We start from the raw sequence: 16,826 nt of genomic DNA, 5'->3' as shown, positions 1-16,826 counted from the left end.
CGCGGCTTCGCCGAATCCAGAAACGGGCGAGGTGGAATCGCCCTCTTCCATTTATCTGCCCGTCAGATCGTGTCCTGTGCCCTATAACGAGGTGAAGAAAGGCCCTGGCACAGCCACTTCGTCATGAGGCTCGTGGGTATAGTGGCTATGTCTCCAGGCACCCAAGGGGTTAAAGAAAGTAAAACACCTGGGGGGGGGGGGGGAAATGTGGTTTGCCACAGACTGCGGATTTAAGGGAAGCTTTTCTTCCACTCATCATTGGCCATCATGATTTTCTTTTGGAGTGTCCAGTTTTTAACAAGCCCAACTTGCCTGGTTGCACAAGCAGAACCCAGAGCTCATATAACAAATAATCATACAACACAGAGCCACGTGTTGTACAAGGTTAGAGTTACAACTGGATCAACAGGTTTAGAACTGTTTTGCATCATGCTCAGGACCACTACTTGTTGAAGACACTTTGACCATTTCATACATCCCTCTCCTTCATAAAAGAATGAAGCTGTGACACTTACCTGTTCACTGCCAGATGGGTTTGGGGGGGGGGGGTCTTCACAAGGCCCTAACACCCAGTACTTTTGCCCACCCCCTCCCCTTCCCCCCGCCAGCAGTGAGGGAGTTAACATGTGGGCCCCTCTGGCTTGCTTGGTGACATTCCGACAATGACCTAGAAAATGTGCGAGCACTTGGGGGTAAGTAATGTGCGGCTGATCAGAGCGAATCAAGAGAGGAGCACGACTCCCGGGAGAATCTTATTCCCCAAACAAATCACGGGCATGATGAATTCAGAAGGTGAAATAAGCTATCCGTGTCTGTGCGATGGGCCCACCCAGGGATTACCTCCTCACCATCCCCGTTTTGTTTTGCCTTGTGCGCTGTGTGTGCCGGCAAGAAAATGTAGGTTTTTTCTATTAGGTGATAGAAAAATACATGCTGCGATACATAGCAATACAGAGTATACACAGGTGGACGTGTGATGGCACCAGGAGACGGGGAAGACCACTATTGTGTCTTCAGGACATTTCGGAACAAAACGCAAAGAGCGTCATTTTCATCTTGTGTCAATGTCACAGATGCAACACAAAAAAGGAGAGAATCCCTTTTTTGAGGTACTCAACCTCCAGGTTTGGAGGGCAAGTGCGTCAAAAAGGGATTCTCTCCTTTTTCGGTGTTCCAAATATTAATTCCCTTTAAAAAAAAAAAAGGTGTTTTTCGCCTTTTAAAACAAAAAGGACACTCTTCCCCTATCTGTTTCCATTTTCTTTCTGTGTATCCTGCATCAAGTGTAATGAAACTGGTAGATAAAGGGGGTAGAAGAAGTGATTATAATCTATGTGAGGAAAATTGGTGTAAATGTCTTTATTTTCACCTTGTGGCAAAATATCAAGATATTTGGGAAAGTCTGTAGGAATTACGTGACAGTAAGGAGAGCTATCAAACTCCGCGTCACCTTTATTCCAAAAATCTGACATGTCTAAAGTGGAAGAAACGTAATTTACACCGCAGGTAGGCAGGAAACTCTTGTTTGTCAAGACATTAAAAAAGTTATGGTGGGTAAAAAAAGTGACACAATCCCTCCCCCAGACAGTGTAAGCAAATAACAATACCACTCGTGAGCACGTTCACATGTCTCAGACAGGTCTGCATCCCTGCATTTCCCCATTATCTCTTAACATGCAATGCTTCCACTCAGCCAGGGATTCTGGGTAATGCCATGCAAATGGGCCCTTACAGTGAGTCACTCTTTACTTCGTATACGTTTTAACACGAATCCTTACAAGCTTCTGCCTGCCATATAGCACAGCCTGGGTTATAGCACAGCAGAAAACGGAGCAATGTATCCCAACAGACGTTTCGCCACACTTTCTTTGCACTGATAAATCAGCCCCAACGTGTGTTACATCTGATGTCAGTAGTGAGAGGACAGTTTTTGACATTAACAAGAGTTTAAAAAGGGCTCAAACATTGAATTTGTAACATCCGAATACGCTATGTGCACACAATGCCCCTGATACTGTATGTTGGTGCATGTTCAAAACTTTTTGTTATTATATTATTATTATTATGTCACGTGCGTTACTTCTGTGAAGTCCAATGTACATTGATAGCGCTATATAAATAAAGACATACATACTGTACATACATCATCAGCTTAATGACAAACAGTTATCAGCAGCTTTGAGCTTATACATAGAGTGGATACTTATGAACCCGCATATTGTATTTAAACTCCCATTTACGTCAGTGGGAGTTTCCGTGTGCTAGTGCTCTGATTGGCACTATCGCAGTTTCATGATTGATCCCCTTAGTTTCCTACGTGTGTCACTTTTACTGTAGCTTCCACTTTTTCTGTCTCCTCCGCATGTTTGCACTTATAATCCTTCTACCTGCATATTGTATGATTGAGACTGGAAGGGGATTTGGAGCCTGTGTGTGAGACTCCCGAGTGTTTTTTGTCTTTATTGTACTCTGGAGAGGACCCCCCCCCCCATGACCATGACCATACAAAGTCTGTATTCTACCCAACTACCTTCTACCTGAAAGGAAAAATATACTAGGATCCTTTTGTTTCTACTTCTTCCGCCGTACCAGAGGGGCAGCTCATTATTCCTTGTGTAAGGATGCTAAAGTATCTCTGTATACTTCCAACCTTCCTTAGCTCCTTTCAGAGATAAATAGCCCTAAGAATAGCCATGGCCTTCCGAATATTACCCTGCCTGAGACGTTGATTTTTGATATTAGCATTTGATTGATGACTGTTGATTACAATTTTTTTGTTAGCTCAAATTTCTCTCTTGATTTTTCTTTTCTCTTAAGTAGAAGAAGCTGAGCTAATTGTACAGTTGTACTCCGGTTTGCTTTGGACCGACGCTCTGAAAATATTAAAGGGAAATGCACCATTATTACCTCCCTGACCTGGTCCTTATTACTCTGTTCCAGACAGCAACTTTGTGCTGGGGAACGCCCAGGTGCTGAACTTGTTCCCCATCGTGTACTGCTCAGATGGGTTCTGTGACCTGACTGGCTTTGCCCGAGCTGAGATGATGCAGAAGAGCTGTGCCTGTAAGTTCCTGTATGGCCTGGAGACCAGCGAGCAGCTGAAGGTCCAGATCCAAAAAGCCTTGGACGAGAAGAGAGAATTCAAGACGGAAATCATTCTCTACAGGAAGACCGGTAAGTGAGCACAACTCTTACATGACTACCCACTAACTGCAGGGGAACATTGTGTGGAGGACAAAGGGCAGTCTATGCTCAGACCTTGCTTTGTAATACAGAAAATGGAAATACAAACTCCGGGCTGGATCAATATCACACATAATATCACACATAACCTGGAATTAGTTGGCAGGTATGCTTTTAGATGTGGCTATAAATATTGGCATGTATCTGTTTTGACTGTCCATCATGAAGGTGCATGCTTGCACCAAAATGTTGGCTTCATGTAGACTAAATATGAAGTAATTCAATTGACTATGACTTGACTTTTCTGACTTTATTTTGGTGTGCTTGACTTGTGTTTATTGCATTCCTATGCTATTTTGACAAGGATAGTGTAGTCCACGGGTGGCCAACCTCAGTCCTCAAGGGCCACCAATAGGTCATGTGGCTCAGTCATTCTGATGATATCTTGGTGGCCCTTGAGGACTGGAGTTGGCCACCCCTGGTGTAGTCTTTAGCACCCAGATTTACTTTATTTGGTCTTTGTCTTTGTAGATTGTGGTCATCTCCTACGTAGCGTTACTGGATATTTGTTGTTTTTTAAGGTACAAATAGATGGCACATTACTGCTAAACTACCTTCTTGCCAACCTGGCTTCTGGTTATGAGAGAACTAGCACTAGGCTACTGTCCCCATGAAGACGTGAAGACAGGGGGGCAATCATTCTTCTTCCCAGAGGCACTATTTTGTATAGAAATTAAGCTTACATTTGAATGCAGTGATGTTAGAAAATAAAAGCTACGAGTGATAATACAGGGTTACATTAAATGAACAAAGGTTATACACATTTAGATACGGACATTTCATGGACAGGCAGAGATATGATTGTGGGCGTAAGTAACATTTACAGACAGGATTGAAATTGCGTTAGAAGAGGTAGGATAGGCCTGCAATGTGAAGTTAGAAGAGGCCCTGTCTCAAGGAGTTTACAATCTATAGGCAAGGTAAGTTGGCATTGGGTACAGGGGATGAGAGGGCTGGTGAGTTCCAGATTGCAATAGAGCAGCTGTAACATTACTAAACCGCAGCGAACTGCAGCAAACGGCTGACACCCTTTGGCTGCTGCCAAATGCTATTCGCCTTTGGGGCGATGCCAGGGTCGCACCAACCACTAGGCGACCGCCTTGGGCGGCACATGTTGGGGGCGACAGCAGGAACTGCTATTCAGGCCAGTGGAGGGGGTGCAAATACAGAGGGGGTAAAAATGGAATAAGAGGGGGGGAGAGAGAGGGGCTGGGTAGCGGGGAGAGAGAATTGTGTCTGGAAAGTCAAACCGACTTACAAAAGATTCCTGGAATTTTTTTTTTTTATGTCGTGTGTGCTGAGCACGCGCATTTTAAGTGAAACTTCTTTGTCTTTGGTCACTGTTTTATCGCAGATATTGTATTTGTGATGGAGATTTTTTAATTAAAATTCAAAACACGTCAGTGGGAAAATGCAAAGAAGTTTGACTAAGAACACGCGTACTCGGCACACACCTGTTTTAGCTATTTGCACTTTTATATATTTATACTAACTGTCTCTGTGTGCGTATGCGCGTGTGTGTGCGTCTCATTGTGTGTGTGTGCCTATGTGTGCCTATGTGTGCCTGCCTTTGTGTGTGTGTGTGTGTGTGTGTGTGTGTGTGTGTGTGTGTGTGTGTGTGTGTGTGTGTGTGTGTGTGTGTGTGTGTGTGTGTCTGCCTCTGTGTGTGTGTGTGTGCGCCTGCATCTGTGTGTGTGTGTGTGTGTGTGTGTGCGTGTGCGCCTGCATCTGTGTGTGTGTGTGTGTGCGCCTGCATCTGTGAGTGTGTGTGTGTGTGTGTGTGTGTGTGCCCCTGCGTGGATGTGTCTGCCGCTGTGTGTGTGTGTGTGCCTGTGTGTGCCTCTGTCTCCTAAGCGCCGAGTCCGGTCGGCACTGCGCATGTGCACCAGACTCCGGCCGCTACTGCACATGTGCAGCAGACTCGGCCGCCACTGCGTATATGTGGCGAGTCTGTCCACCAGTGCTCATGTGCGCTAGAGTCCGGTCGCCACTGCGCATGTGTGTCGAGACCCGGCAGTGTTTTTAACCTCCATGCAGCCTGATATGGTGGTTTTGTGCACATGTGCGAGTGTGACGGGCACGCCCATTAGGAGCGTGATGTCACCCGCGTTACTGATTTTTGTTACAAGGTAAGGATTTTTTTTCCCATGAAAACCCTGTAGGCACCAGCAAAGAAGTTTCACTTCAAAAATTGGGGTTCGCCCATTCCCTGAGGAAGTGATTGTGCGTCACGAAACGCGTTGGAGTTTTTGTTGTTTGGAGTGTCCTGATGGTCATTAGGCATTCTATGCTCATTTGAGCTTTCCCTGAACTTTCTCGGATTTGTATACTATTTGTACACAGACGGTTTCATTTCTTGCTGCCTCTTACTACTACGATCCAGACGCCGAGACGCTGAAACCTCGTTGTGTGTCTCGCTGTGGCTGTGGCGGCGATCAGCTGGAGCGTGTGACGCATCGGATGCCATCACGTGATTGAGCCTATCGGTGTGAGGATTTCTCCTCCCTCCCTCTAACAGAGGAATACACCAAATGAGCTGAAGGCGATCGGGTGCGGAGACGAACTGCTCCCGAGATGAAGCAATGAAGCAAGCAATTCATTGACCCCTACCTAGTCTGGTCGTCCGGTTACCCTGGAGGAATGGGGAGGTGGAGGTAAAGACCAACGGTACCCCTGGAACTAGACCGGAGCCTTCTAAAGACGACGGATGATTATCCAGTCTGAGGATCCTGTGCAGCAGCTGTGGGAGCATCTCATTCATATTGGTTACTATGCCTATTTGAATTTTTTATTCTGTACGTGCATATCTTACCCTTTTTATAAATCAATTCACTTTATATACTACACTATGGGGGTCTTGCGCTTTCTTTTTTCTCTATCTATTCGCCTTGAATGCCAAATAGCTTGCACTGGCGCTGAGCGATGTAGAATGAAGGGGTTCAGAATGAATGCAGCTGTGCTTTGAGTCATTATCCTCCCAAAGAGCTTACAATCCTATATATTTCCTCCTGTATATAAATAAAACAATGATATAGTCAATAGCATGGGATGCGTGATGTATGTGGCGTCTATGTGGTTACACATTAGAAGCTGTGTATGTGCAATATGCGGGCTACAGTGTAATTAAACCTGGCTAAATACATAGTGGTTCCCTTAAAAATATGATGGAAATAAAAACAACAACAACAAAAGTGTAAGAAAAAAATATATACGTCCCAATTAAGGTTATGGCACATTGTGTGGATGAAAAAAGTAACAAGTCATCCCCCAGAATGTAGCTCGCTACTTACGAGTTCTTGTGAGAAAGTCAATGAAAGATTTATTGCTGAGGGCAACAGAAACCGGCAACAATGTCTCAGGTGCCACATGGACCTTTCATCATCGTGTGAACAAAACTTATTTTGAAACAGCGGATAAACCGTACAAACTCCTTATATTATAGAAAGCTCGAATATCTACTTCCATATTCTAAAACAGGGTTTTCCCAATTGGGGTTCTGCAGTCAGAGGGTTGCCAGGGGTCCAGTATTGAACTGTCCTGAATTTGGACACACTGTCCAGTAACATATTAGAGGTAAGAAAAAAGTGTTTGGTGGTGTAAGCGCTCGAGTGCTGTATCAGTATATATTTATACTACGTACAGTATTAGATCCTGCATAAATAGAAACACAGGACATGAGACTACATATATCAATGTATAAATGAGTGAGTAAAAAAGTCTCAAGCAATAAAGTCCTAAAAAGGAACAATGTTTCCCTGAAGGCCTGAGTTAGTGGGAATAAACTCACCCCTCAAAGCCTCATTGGGATAGTCGCTAGACTGATAAGAGAATGAGACAATATGTGTATATATACATATATATATATGAATATATGCATATATGAATTATTCATATGAATAATGAATGCTATATGAATAAACACAGCTGTCTCTTACACATACAAATACACAATGTAATTCCATCCCTACATACCAATAGGGACCACATAGTATCCACACACCCTTATAGTATTGCACCACCCTCTTACATTTCTACACTTACCCACAGCATTGGTATACATTCCCACTCCACACACACCTTTTGTAAAGTGCTGTGTACACTGTGGGTGCTTTATAAATTTATATTTACATACATACATACACACACTCTTACATCACTAACATTCAGGGACCATTTAACACCTCAAGTCATAAATCACATACAGCACAGAGGGGAGGGATAGACTTCAATCACAGATCACATTCCAAGATGCACTGTTTTTAAGTTAAACCTTTCTTGCTTTATCCATTGTAACATCGCCAGAAGAAGAGATCAGTGTATCTCGAAAGCTCGCACAAATAAAAGCATTTAGTTAGCCACAGAACGGTATCGTCTATTCGTTTTTGATTATTAAGCTTGGCTAACACGGTACAGAATATATATATACACCAGTCATGTGAAAAAGAAAGTACACCCTCTTTGAATTCCATGGTTTTACATATCAGGACATAATAACAATCATCTGTTCCTTAGCAGGTCTAAAAATGAGGTAAATACAACCTCAGATGAACAGCAACACATGACATATTACATTGTGTCATGATTTATTTAACGAAAATAAAGCCAAAATGGAGAAGCCATGTGTGAAAAACTAAGTATACCTTATGATTCAATAGCTTGTAGAAGTCTTGTGGTTTGTTCAGATGCAACTTTGCAAACCTAAGCCATGCTGCCATGTTCTTTTTAGAGAAGAGGCTTTCTCCTTGTAACCCTTCCAAACAAACCATACTTGTTCAGTCTTTTTCTAATTGTACTGTCATGAACTTTAACATTTAACATGCTAAACTGAGGCCTGTAGAGTCTGAGATTTAACTCTTGGGGTTTTCTCAATTTCTCTGAGCATTGCACGGTCTGACCTTGGGGTGAATTTGCTGGGACGTCCACTCCTGGGAAGATTGGCAACTGTCTTGAATGTTTTCCACTTTTGAATAATCTTTCTCACTGTAGAATGATGGACTTTAAATTGTTGGGAAATGGCCTTATATCCCTTCCCAGATTGATGGGCAGCAACAATTGCTTCTCTAAGAGCATTGCTGATGTCTTTCCTCCTTGGCATTGTGTTAACACACACCCGAATGCTCCAGACCAGCAAACTGCTAAAACTTTGGCTTTTATAGGAGGTGGTCACACATGCTGATGATCAATGAATCAAGGGCATTTGATTAGCAGCACCTGTCTGCTACTTAGCATCTTAATTCCTATGGAAGCAGTAAAGGTGTACTTCGTTTTTCACACATAGCTTCTCCATTTTGGCTTTATTTTTGTTAAATAAATCATGACACATATCATGACATATGTTATGTGTTGTTGTTCATCTGAGGTTGTATTTACCTAATTTGTAGACCTGCTAAGGAACAGATGATTGTTATTATGTCCTGATATGTAAAATCATGGAATTCAGAGGGTGTACTTTCTTTTTCACACCACTGTATATAGATATAGATACACACACACACACACACACACACACACACACACATACACACACACACACACACACACACACAGTTTTGTATGTCTCTGTCCTGTGTCTCCTCAATAGGCGTGCTACCAATGGTACAATATAGATCAGCATAAAAAGGGGTATATGGCACACCGCCAAAGAGAGTGGGTCAAAATAAAATATAAAACATTATTTTATTAGAACCACATTAAAAAACGGAGGTCTAGCAACCCTCCTATGCGTTCCGTGCGGTGTGCACTTTATCAAGGAGACACTCTGTCCAGTAACATATCAGAGGTAATACTGGACATGTTTGTGTCCGGTATTACTGTACCTCTCTGGACATAGTGACCTGACTGGCTTTCGAGGCCGTGGGATTTCCCTGAGTAGGGAGAGAGCAGACCTATTGCTAGGAGGCTGGGCAGCTTCCTCCATCCTGATTGGCTGTATTACCCAGCAGCAGCCAAACGGAAGGAGGTATCAAGGAAAGGAGGAAACAGCATGGATCAGAGAGAGGTGTGTGTCTCGCACGTCGCACCTTTCACCATTGTATTCAACATTTTTGGAGAAGCTGCCTGGTAACCCTAGCAGTACACCAGGGTGCAGCGAGAGGATCAAAAGGGTGCCGCCCCAATTAACCAGAGCAGGGAGAAAGCAGGGCAATCGCTAGGGGGCTGGGCAGCTTTCTCCATCCTAATTTGCTGCTGCTAGGAGTGAGGTGCCTGGGGGCGGAGCCAAGGAGTAGAGGAAGCAGCATGGGCAGGAGAGAGCTGAGAGCAGAGGGAGGTGTGTGTACGTATGTGTTTGCATTATTGTAGGGGTGACTTGGCAACTAAGCATTATAAATAGGGGGGGCCTCGAGAGAGAGGTTGAGAAGCCTTTGTTCTAAAACAGGAAAAAATGCATCATGTTGGGTATGTGTCACTGCATCATTGTATCAATGTACCTTGTATCAGTTTGTACTGTCTTTGTTTTATCATTTGACTAGAAATGATATGGTGTTATAGAAATATTTTTTTGCTGCCCGCGTAATAAGGGTGCGTTTTTCTGCACTTTCTACACTTGCATCAGTCTTCTCCCCCTATTCTGATGTCATCAAAACCACAAGATCTAACGTCTTATTCAATAATTCCTGCAATCTCCGGAAAGCTCCCACTTTCCTTTAAAAAAAAAAAAAAAGCTTGCTACAAATGGACAAAATCTCAAAATACAGCTATCACAGTTGCAGCTAAAGTACAGTACAGTGTATACTTATTCAGCTGTATTTATAGCTTTATTACGATTTGAAGTCGATTTTGGATCGATGCGCCTTCCTCTGCATTGGGCCACTGTCAGAACTGCTGTGGTGGCCCCTGCACCGGGAAAGGGCTATCGGTACGAATCACTGAAGTCGTTAACTCTGACTCAGCATCTGCATCGTCCCCAGGGGCTTCATCTGTCAAGCGTGGCAGCTACCAAGGAGACTTTCCTCCTCACTGCCTTTGAAAACTCTAGAGAATATTTGACAAAGGTACTCAAAGCGAGTGGTGGCTTTGATGTTTGAAGTCGGTGACTTCCATAGTGTAATCCCTTTTATGCAACATCCACTGGAGTTGCAATACAATGAAAGCACACAGCCATGTAACATCTATCCTGTATACGGGTTATGTGCCAATATATTTAGCCCACAAAATGGGATATTGGCAGAGTAGCCGTGTGGGGTGTTTTTCCCACCGTACCTATAGATTACCGTTTGGCACTGACAGAGACCACATTGCAGCTCGGTGTAAGTTCCATCGCACACGGCGTTGATTGGAAAGCTGGTGATCGTGAGGTTCATCTGCATATGCGAGTGTCTCCTCTTTCCCTCTTTTTCTGAAACTCGTTAACATAATTGGAGAGGGGTCATTACAAGATCAGGGCCCGTTCTCGCTGTCTCTGCTGCCATTTCAGGCTAATTATTTCAGTGTCCCATTTAGTGATCAGCCGGATACTATACTGTATACCTTTTATTTATTTTTTCATTTAATAATTAAATGCAGAAATTCTTTAACTCTGTGCAGTGCTTGGTAACCCATTCAAAGTAGAAAGTAGCCCAGACACTTTTCGAGACCATTGACACTTGACAGACGCCCCTCCACCTATTAGCTGACATTCTATGATGGGATAAAGAATGATGTGTTAGTGTAGACCAGGGGTTCCCAACGCCAGGCCTCAAGGCACCCCTCCCCAACAGGTCAGGTTTTCAGGATATCCCTGCTTCAGCACAGGTGGCTCAGTCGAAGACTGAAAAAAGAAATATTCAGCTTGAGGTGCTATGATCCTGCATCTATATCGCAAGATGCATACAACTGTACAAAAACCTGACGTTTTTCCTTTTGATCTCACCAAGTTTCTTCTTTAATGTATAGTAAAAGGCAGCAGCAATCCAGAAAAGATCAGCACACACAGGGGAAGGACGCCCTGACTAAGGTGATAGGGGGCCTTGTGCACATGGAACAGGGCGTCTGCTCTCTTTTCCTCTCCCTGCGTGTGCTGATCTTTTCTGTATCGCTGCTTTTTTTTTAATATACATTAAAGGAGAAACTTGGGGAGATCAAAAGGAAAGCGCAAGTCTTTAATGTGCTTTGATTTACTTTCTGAGTGCTAATCCAGTATGGTTTTTTCGTAGTCGAAGACTGAGCCGCTGATTGAGCCACCTGTGCTGAAGCTGGGATATCCTGAAAACCTGACCTGTTCGTGGGGGGTGGGGGGGGGCTGGAGGACTGGAGTTGAGAACCTCTGGTACAGACATGTCTTTGAGGTGGGATAATTCTGTGCAAGTCCCGCTGTCTGCTCCCTTTGACTTGTCAGGTCATTTTACCACTAGACCACAGCGACTCATTTTAGATTGTAAGCTCTTTTGAGCAGGAAAACATTGCCCCCTGTAAATGGTGCTGTGTACAGCATTGCCATAAATAATACTACAAATGTTAACATTATCTTATTAATCGGAACATGTTAACATAGTAGTTTAGGTTTAAAAAAACCTCCCAGTTTAGCCTCTGCTGATCTCTAACTGGGTGAAATACTCACTCTACGTAGTTCTAATAGATGTGTAGCCCCCCTCTGGGAACTACTATTGCACTTAAGGGGTTAATGCCCCTAAAGTGTTAACTGTTTGGGCTCACACGGGGTAACGCCCCGCTCCCATCACCTGGTAACGAGTGACTTGGCAGAAGCCAGGCCACGCCCACTTTCTACCTAGTAATAGAATGTCACCGATAGGGTATATGTGTGTAACGGGTATTCCCCCACCCACTCGCAGATAATACTGTGGAAGTGTAGGAACATGCAAGTTACTCAGGTGTGGTGCATTACCTGTTGGCTCACAGGAGGGCTGAGCTTCCGCCACGGGGAACCTGGGGTACATACATCTCATAAATCTCTAGGTGCAACGCCTCCACCTGGGAGGGATCCCAACGGAGTGGGAGGAGGCCCTCACAGGAAACAACCACACAAAGCGAACTAAGGTAAAACAGGACTGGCTTTACTGCATAACCAACTACATCTACATACATCAACACAACAATCATGCGCCACTGCGGACGCTAACCACTCTGGGCGTCACGGCGGACGCTACCACCTGGGCGTCACGGCGGACGCTACCACCTCTGGCGTCACGGCGGACGCTACCACCTCTGGCGTCACGGCGGACGCTAACCACACTAGGCGTCACGGCGGACGCTACCACCTCTGGCGTCACGGCGGACGCTAACCTCCCATAGAGTGATCCCACCCTGTGTCCAGTAACCCCCACCCAAATGTCTTGCACCCCCAAAGTCAAATACCACTGTGCATGTGTATGTGTGACTGCGCAGCCACTATGTCTGGTGATAGGCCTGGTTGGTGCACGTGAGTTGCAGGTTACCTGCCCGGGCTCCAGCCACGGGTACCGCGATATCACCGGAGATCCGCCCGATCCGACGTTGTCCTCCACACCGCGTTGGGTGAATTCCAGCGCGGATAATATCACCTTAGTCCCAGGGTCTTTGATGGTGTTCTGAGCCCAGAACCCACCTTGCAGGGCCGCACGGCTTTAGCACTGTGTCCCTGACTAAGCTACCAATAAATGGGTCAGTATCCCTATCTAGGGCCTGTCCCTATCTCCACAAGCTATTAAGTGGCTCAGGACCTAACTGGGGGCCTGGGGGCTGCTGGCCTAATGCAGAGGGTCACTGACCCCTGCATCTACCTCTTACCCCTAGCTGGTCCGAATCCTGACTGACTCCCGCTCCCCAAAACCCCGCGAAATGTATCTCCTTGGGAGCAGGGGAATCTGGCCTTCTGATTGGCTCCCTGGCGTCAGGTGTCTCTGCCCCTATGCACCCTGGGGGCTGGCCGTCTATTCTCGCGCATGCGCGAGCTATCTGGGGCCTCCCGCGCTAGCTGGCCTTCTGCGCATGCGCGAGCTAACTGTCATGGCGGCGCCCTGCTCCGCTAGCCGCCGGGCCGGTGGCAACGCGATCGCGGCCTTAGCGACGGCCCGATCGCGTCCCCGGCAACCGGCCTGCTCGCCGCTCGCGTCCCCGGCAACCGCCCGATCCGCTTCCCTAGCAACTGGCCACAATACAACCACACGCGCAACGGGGAAGGAGGGGGAGAGTGCGCGAGGGGGACCTGGCTACATCCTCCCCCTGGTGAAAACTCCAACGTCCCCGCTTGGACCACATAACTTACTACTATACACAAACGTTATATAATAAAAATGCATCTGGTACGAATACAACTTAGCACATTGCATCAACTTTAAACAAGGTTACACAATTCTGTGAGCATCACAATCACGGATTGGATTTTGCTCCGAGACCACTGCTGAGCCTCATAATGGGGTGCCCCTATTTGATCATAGGTTACCCGAGTTGGAGGGTACCTGGCCCTTTGGCTCCTGCGGAGTTGTTCTTCAGCAACTCCCTCTGGGGAGTAATAAGTACAGTCCTGAGGCTCAGCCTCTTCCCTTGAGGGGAGAAATGTCTCTGAACAGTCTCTGTTAGGCACAAAGCACGGGCTCTGTGGATCCAAAGGCTGGCCTGTTGGTGCCACCTTAGTAGGCATTGGCCTACGGGGCCCCTTACCCGTAGCTCCTCCGGGAGATGCCCCTTCTGTGGAATAGTCCCTTTGAGAGGGTCCCTCCATAGGGTCTTCAGGAGTTTCAGAGTGGGTCTCGTTATTTACAGTCTCTTGACCCACCTCTGATAGATCGGACTCACCGTTGAGCGGTGTGGCCTGTATTTCTTCTTCTTCGTCTCCCACTTGGGGGATAGGGAGAAGGTGATTACGATGCCAAACCTTTACCCGGCCGTCTGTGTCTTTGATGCGATAGACCGGGAGGCCGGGCATCTGTGACTCTACCTCATATACGCCATCTCTCCATCGGTCTGCCAGTTTATGTTTTCCGGGGACTCCCAAATTACGAAGTAACACAGCATCCCCAGGACGTAACTCTCGATACTTGACTTTGTTGTCGTATCGTCTCTTATTGCCAGCATTCAGTTTAGCTGTAGACTTCTCAGCCTATTGGTAAGCTCGCTGCAAACTGTCCTTTAGCCTTTGTACATACTTGAAATGGGTAGCATTGTGTATCCCATCCGTTGAGACTCGAAGACGCACATCCACGGGGAGTCTTGCCTCCCGCCCAAACATGAGGAAGTACGGGGAGAACCCAGTGGACTCATGGCGAGTACAGTTGTACGCGTGTACCAACGTTTCTACGTGACGACTCCATTCTGTTTTCTGCGTTCCCTTCAGAGTTCCAAGCATGTCCAACAGGGTCCTGTTGAATCGTTCAGGCAAAGCATCTCCTTCGGGGTGGTACGGAGTCGTCCGGGATTTGGCGACGTTCAGCATTTTAAGTAATTCTCGGATCAGAGTACTCTCAAAATCGTGGAGTCGGTTTGGAAGACCGTAATGAACGAAGAACTTTTCCCATAGCACTTTCGCGACCGTGATAGCCTTCTGGTCTTTTGTGGGGAAGGCCTGGGCATATCGGGTGTAATGGTCCGTGATGACTAGCACGTTACCGATACCTCGGCTATCAGGTTCGATACATAAAAAGTCCATACACACCAAGTCCATTGGACCAGAACTCTTCAGATGGGCCATGGGAGCTGCTCTGGTAGGCAACGTCTTGCGTTGAACGCATCGGACACAACGGCGGCAGTGTTGTTCCACCGCTTCCCGCATCTTGGGCCAGAAGAACCGGTCTCGGACTAGCCCAAAAGTCTTCTCTACACCGAGATGCCCATGTTCATCGTGTAGGGACTTCAACACCAGGTATTGTAAGTTCTTAGGTAGGACTAGTTGTCTCCTATCCGGGTGGTTGTGGTATTGCACCACCCGATAGAGCAAGCCATTGTCTATTTCAAATTTGTCCCACTCTCGTATGAGCAATGCCACCAAGTCATTGGGCGCACGTTTCAGAAGGGCTGGGTTCCTCTTTTCAACGGCGTGCCTGATGACACTAGCGACCGGATCTCGAATTTGGTAGTCTACCAGATCTTTCCACCGGAACACCTTGTCATGCGTGAGGTGCATCCCTTTTGGGTCGCAGTAGGCGGCGGGGACAGCCTGCGACTGGCATCCCAAGGAGTCGGCCACTCGTAACTCGGAGAAAGCCACTTGGTCATTAACTATGGCTGCAGTTTTACACATAGCCCGCACTCCGGGGCCGGGAAGTTCTTCCCATTCCTCGTCATCGGGGGTAGCGAGTAGTCCCGGCCTTCGGGAGAGGGCGTCCGCCCCAATATTCAATGGCCCCGGCTTATACTTCAAGGAGAAGCGGTAGTTACTGAGGGCGGCCTGCCATCTGTGGCCGGCTGCATCTAATTTGGCCGACGTATTGATGTACGTGAGGGGATTGTTATCCGTCCTTACTTCGAAGGTGACACCGTACAAGTAATCGTGAAGCTTCTCGGTGATCGCCCACTTGAGAGCCAGAAACTCCAACTTGTGGACGGGATATCTCTGCTCACTGGGTGTCAGACTGCGGCTGACGTAGGCTACAGGCCGAAGACCTTCGGGGTGCTTCTGATGCAGGACAGCACCCAGCCCATTGAGGCTGGCATCCACATGCAGGACATACGGTTGTTCTGGATCAGCATAGGCCAGCACTGGTGCTTCAGTCAGACTCTTCTTCAAGTTCAGGAAGGCCCGTTCACACTCAGGCGTCCACTTATCGCCAAACGGTTGACGGGCCGACGTGGCCTTTCTCCCAGTATCTTCAGGGTATATCTTCAGCAAATTGTTCAGGGGTTTAGCTCGACTAGAGTACCCTTCCACGAACCGACGGTAATACCCACAGAAACCGAGGAAGGACCGCAGTTCCGTGACATTATCGGGACGTGGCCAGTTCACCACAGCTTCTACCTTGGCTGGATCAGTAGCAATCCCCTGGGCAGACACGATGTGTCCCACGTAGGTCACCGAGGTGTAACAAAACCTACACTTGTCGAGTGATAGCTTCAACCCTTCTTGACCAAGACGATCTATTACCTTCAGCAGCCTCTCCTCGTGTTCTTCTAAGGTCTTCCCGAAGACAATAATGTCGTCCAGGTAAACCAGACACTCCCGGGGAATCATGTCTCCGATAGTCTTTTCCATCAGCCTTTGGAACGTAGCAGGCGCCCCACATATACCTTGGGGCATACGGGTGAATTGATAGAATCCCAGGGGGCAGACGAAAGCTGTTTTTTCCTGGTCTTCCGGCGTCATGGGCACCTGATAGTATCCTGATCGGAGATCAAGAACGCTAAACCAGTGACTCCCATTCAGCGCATTCAGGATCTCTTCAATGCGCGGAAGGTTGTATTGATCCGGGATCGTGCGATTGTTCAGTGTTCGGTAGTCGATACACAGTCGTACGGACCCGTTCTTTTTCCGCACCACCACTATGGGCGACGCGTAGGGTCCTCGCGATTCCGTCACAATCCCAGCGGTTTCCATGTCTTGTATGGCGTTCCTCACATCGTCCACATCCCGAGGGGCAAGACGACGAGAACGTTCCCGGAATGGAGTGGCATCACTCATCCGAATGGTATGCTGGGCACTTCGGCTGCACCCCACATCCATCTCGCTCGTGGAGAAC

The 16,826-nt window shown here is 46.9% G+C and overlaps 1 protein-coding gene across 1 annotated transcript in view; it reads left to right on the top strand.

The window, feature by feature from the left end:
* Positions 1-16,826, top strand: part of LOC142498758 (voltage-gated delayed rectifier potassium channel KCNH8-like) — a 375,271-nt gene that overhangs the window by 116,969 nt on the left and 241,476 nt on the right. Inside the window, exon 2 of the mRNA XM_075607124.1 lies at positions 2,941-3,174. Coding sequence (XP_075463239.1) covers positions 2,941-3,174 — 234 coding nt within the window. The remainder of the gene's footprint in view (positions 1-2,940; positions 3,175-16,826) is intronic.

This window comes from Ascaphus truei, chromosome 7, assembly GCF_040206685.1.
Source record: "Ascaphus truei isolate aAscTru1 chromosome 7, aAscTru1.hap1, whole genome shotgun sequence".
NCBI lineage: Eukaryota > Metazoa > Chordata > Amphibia > Anura > Ascaphidae > Ascaphus > Ascaphus truei.
Note: the sequence above shows the minus strand (reverse complement) of the source record. Positions and strands in the feature narration are given on the sequence as shown.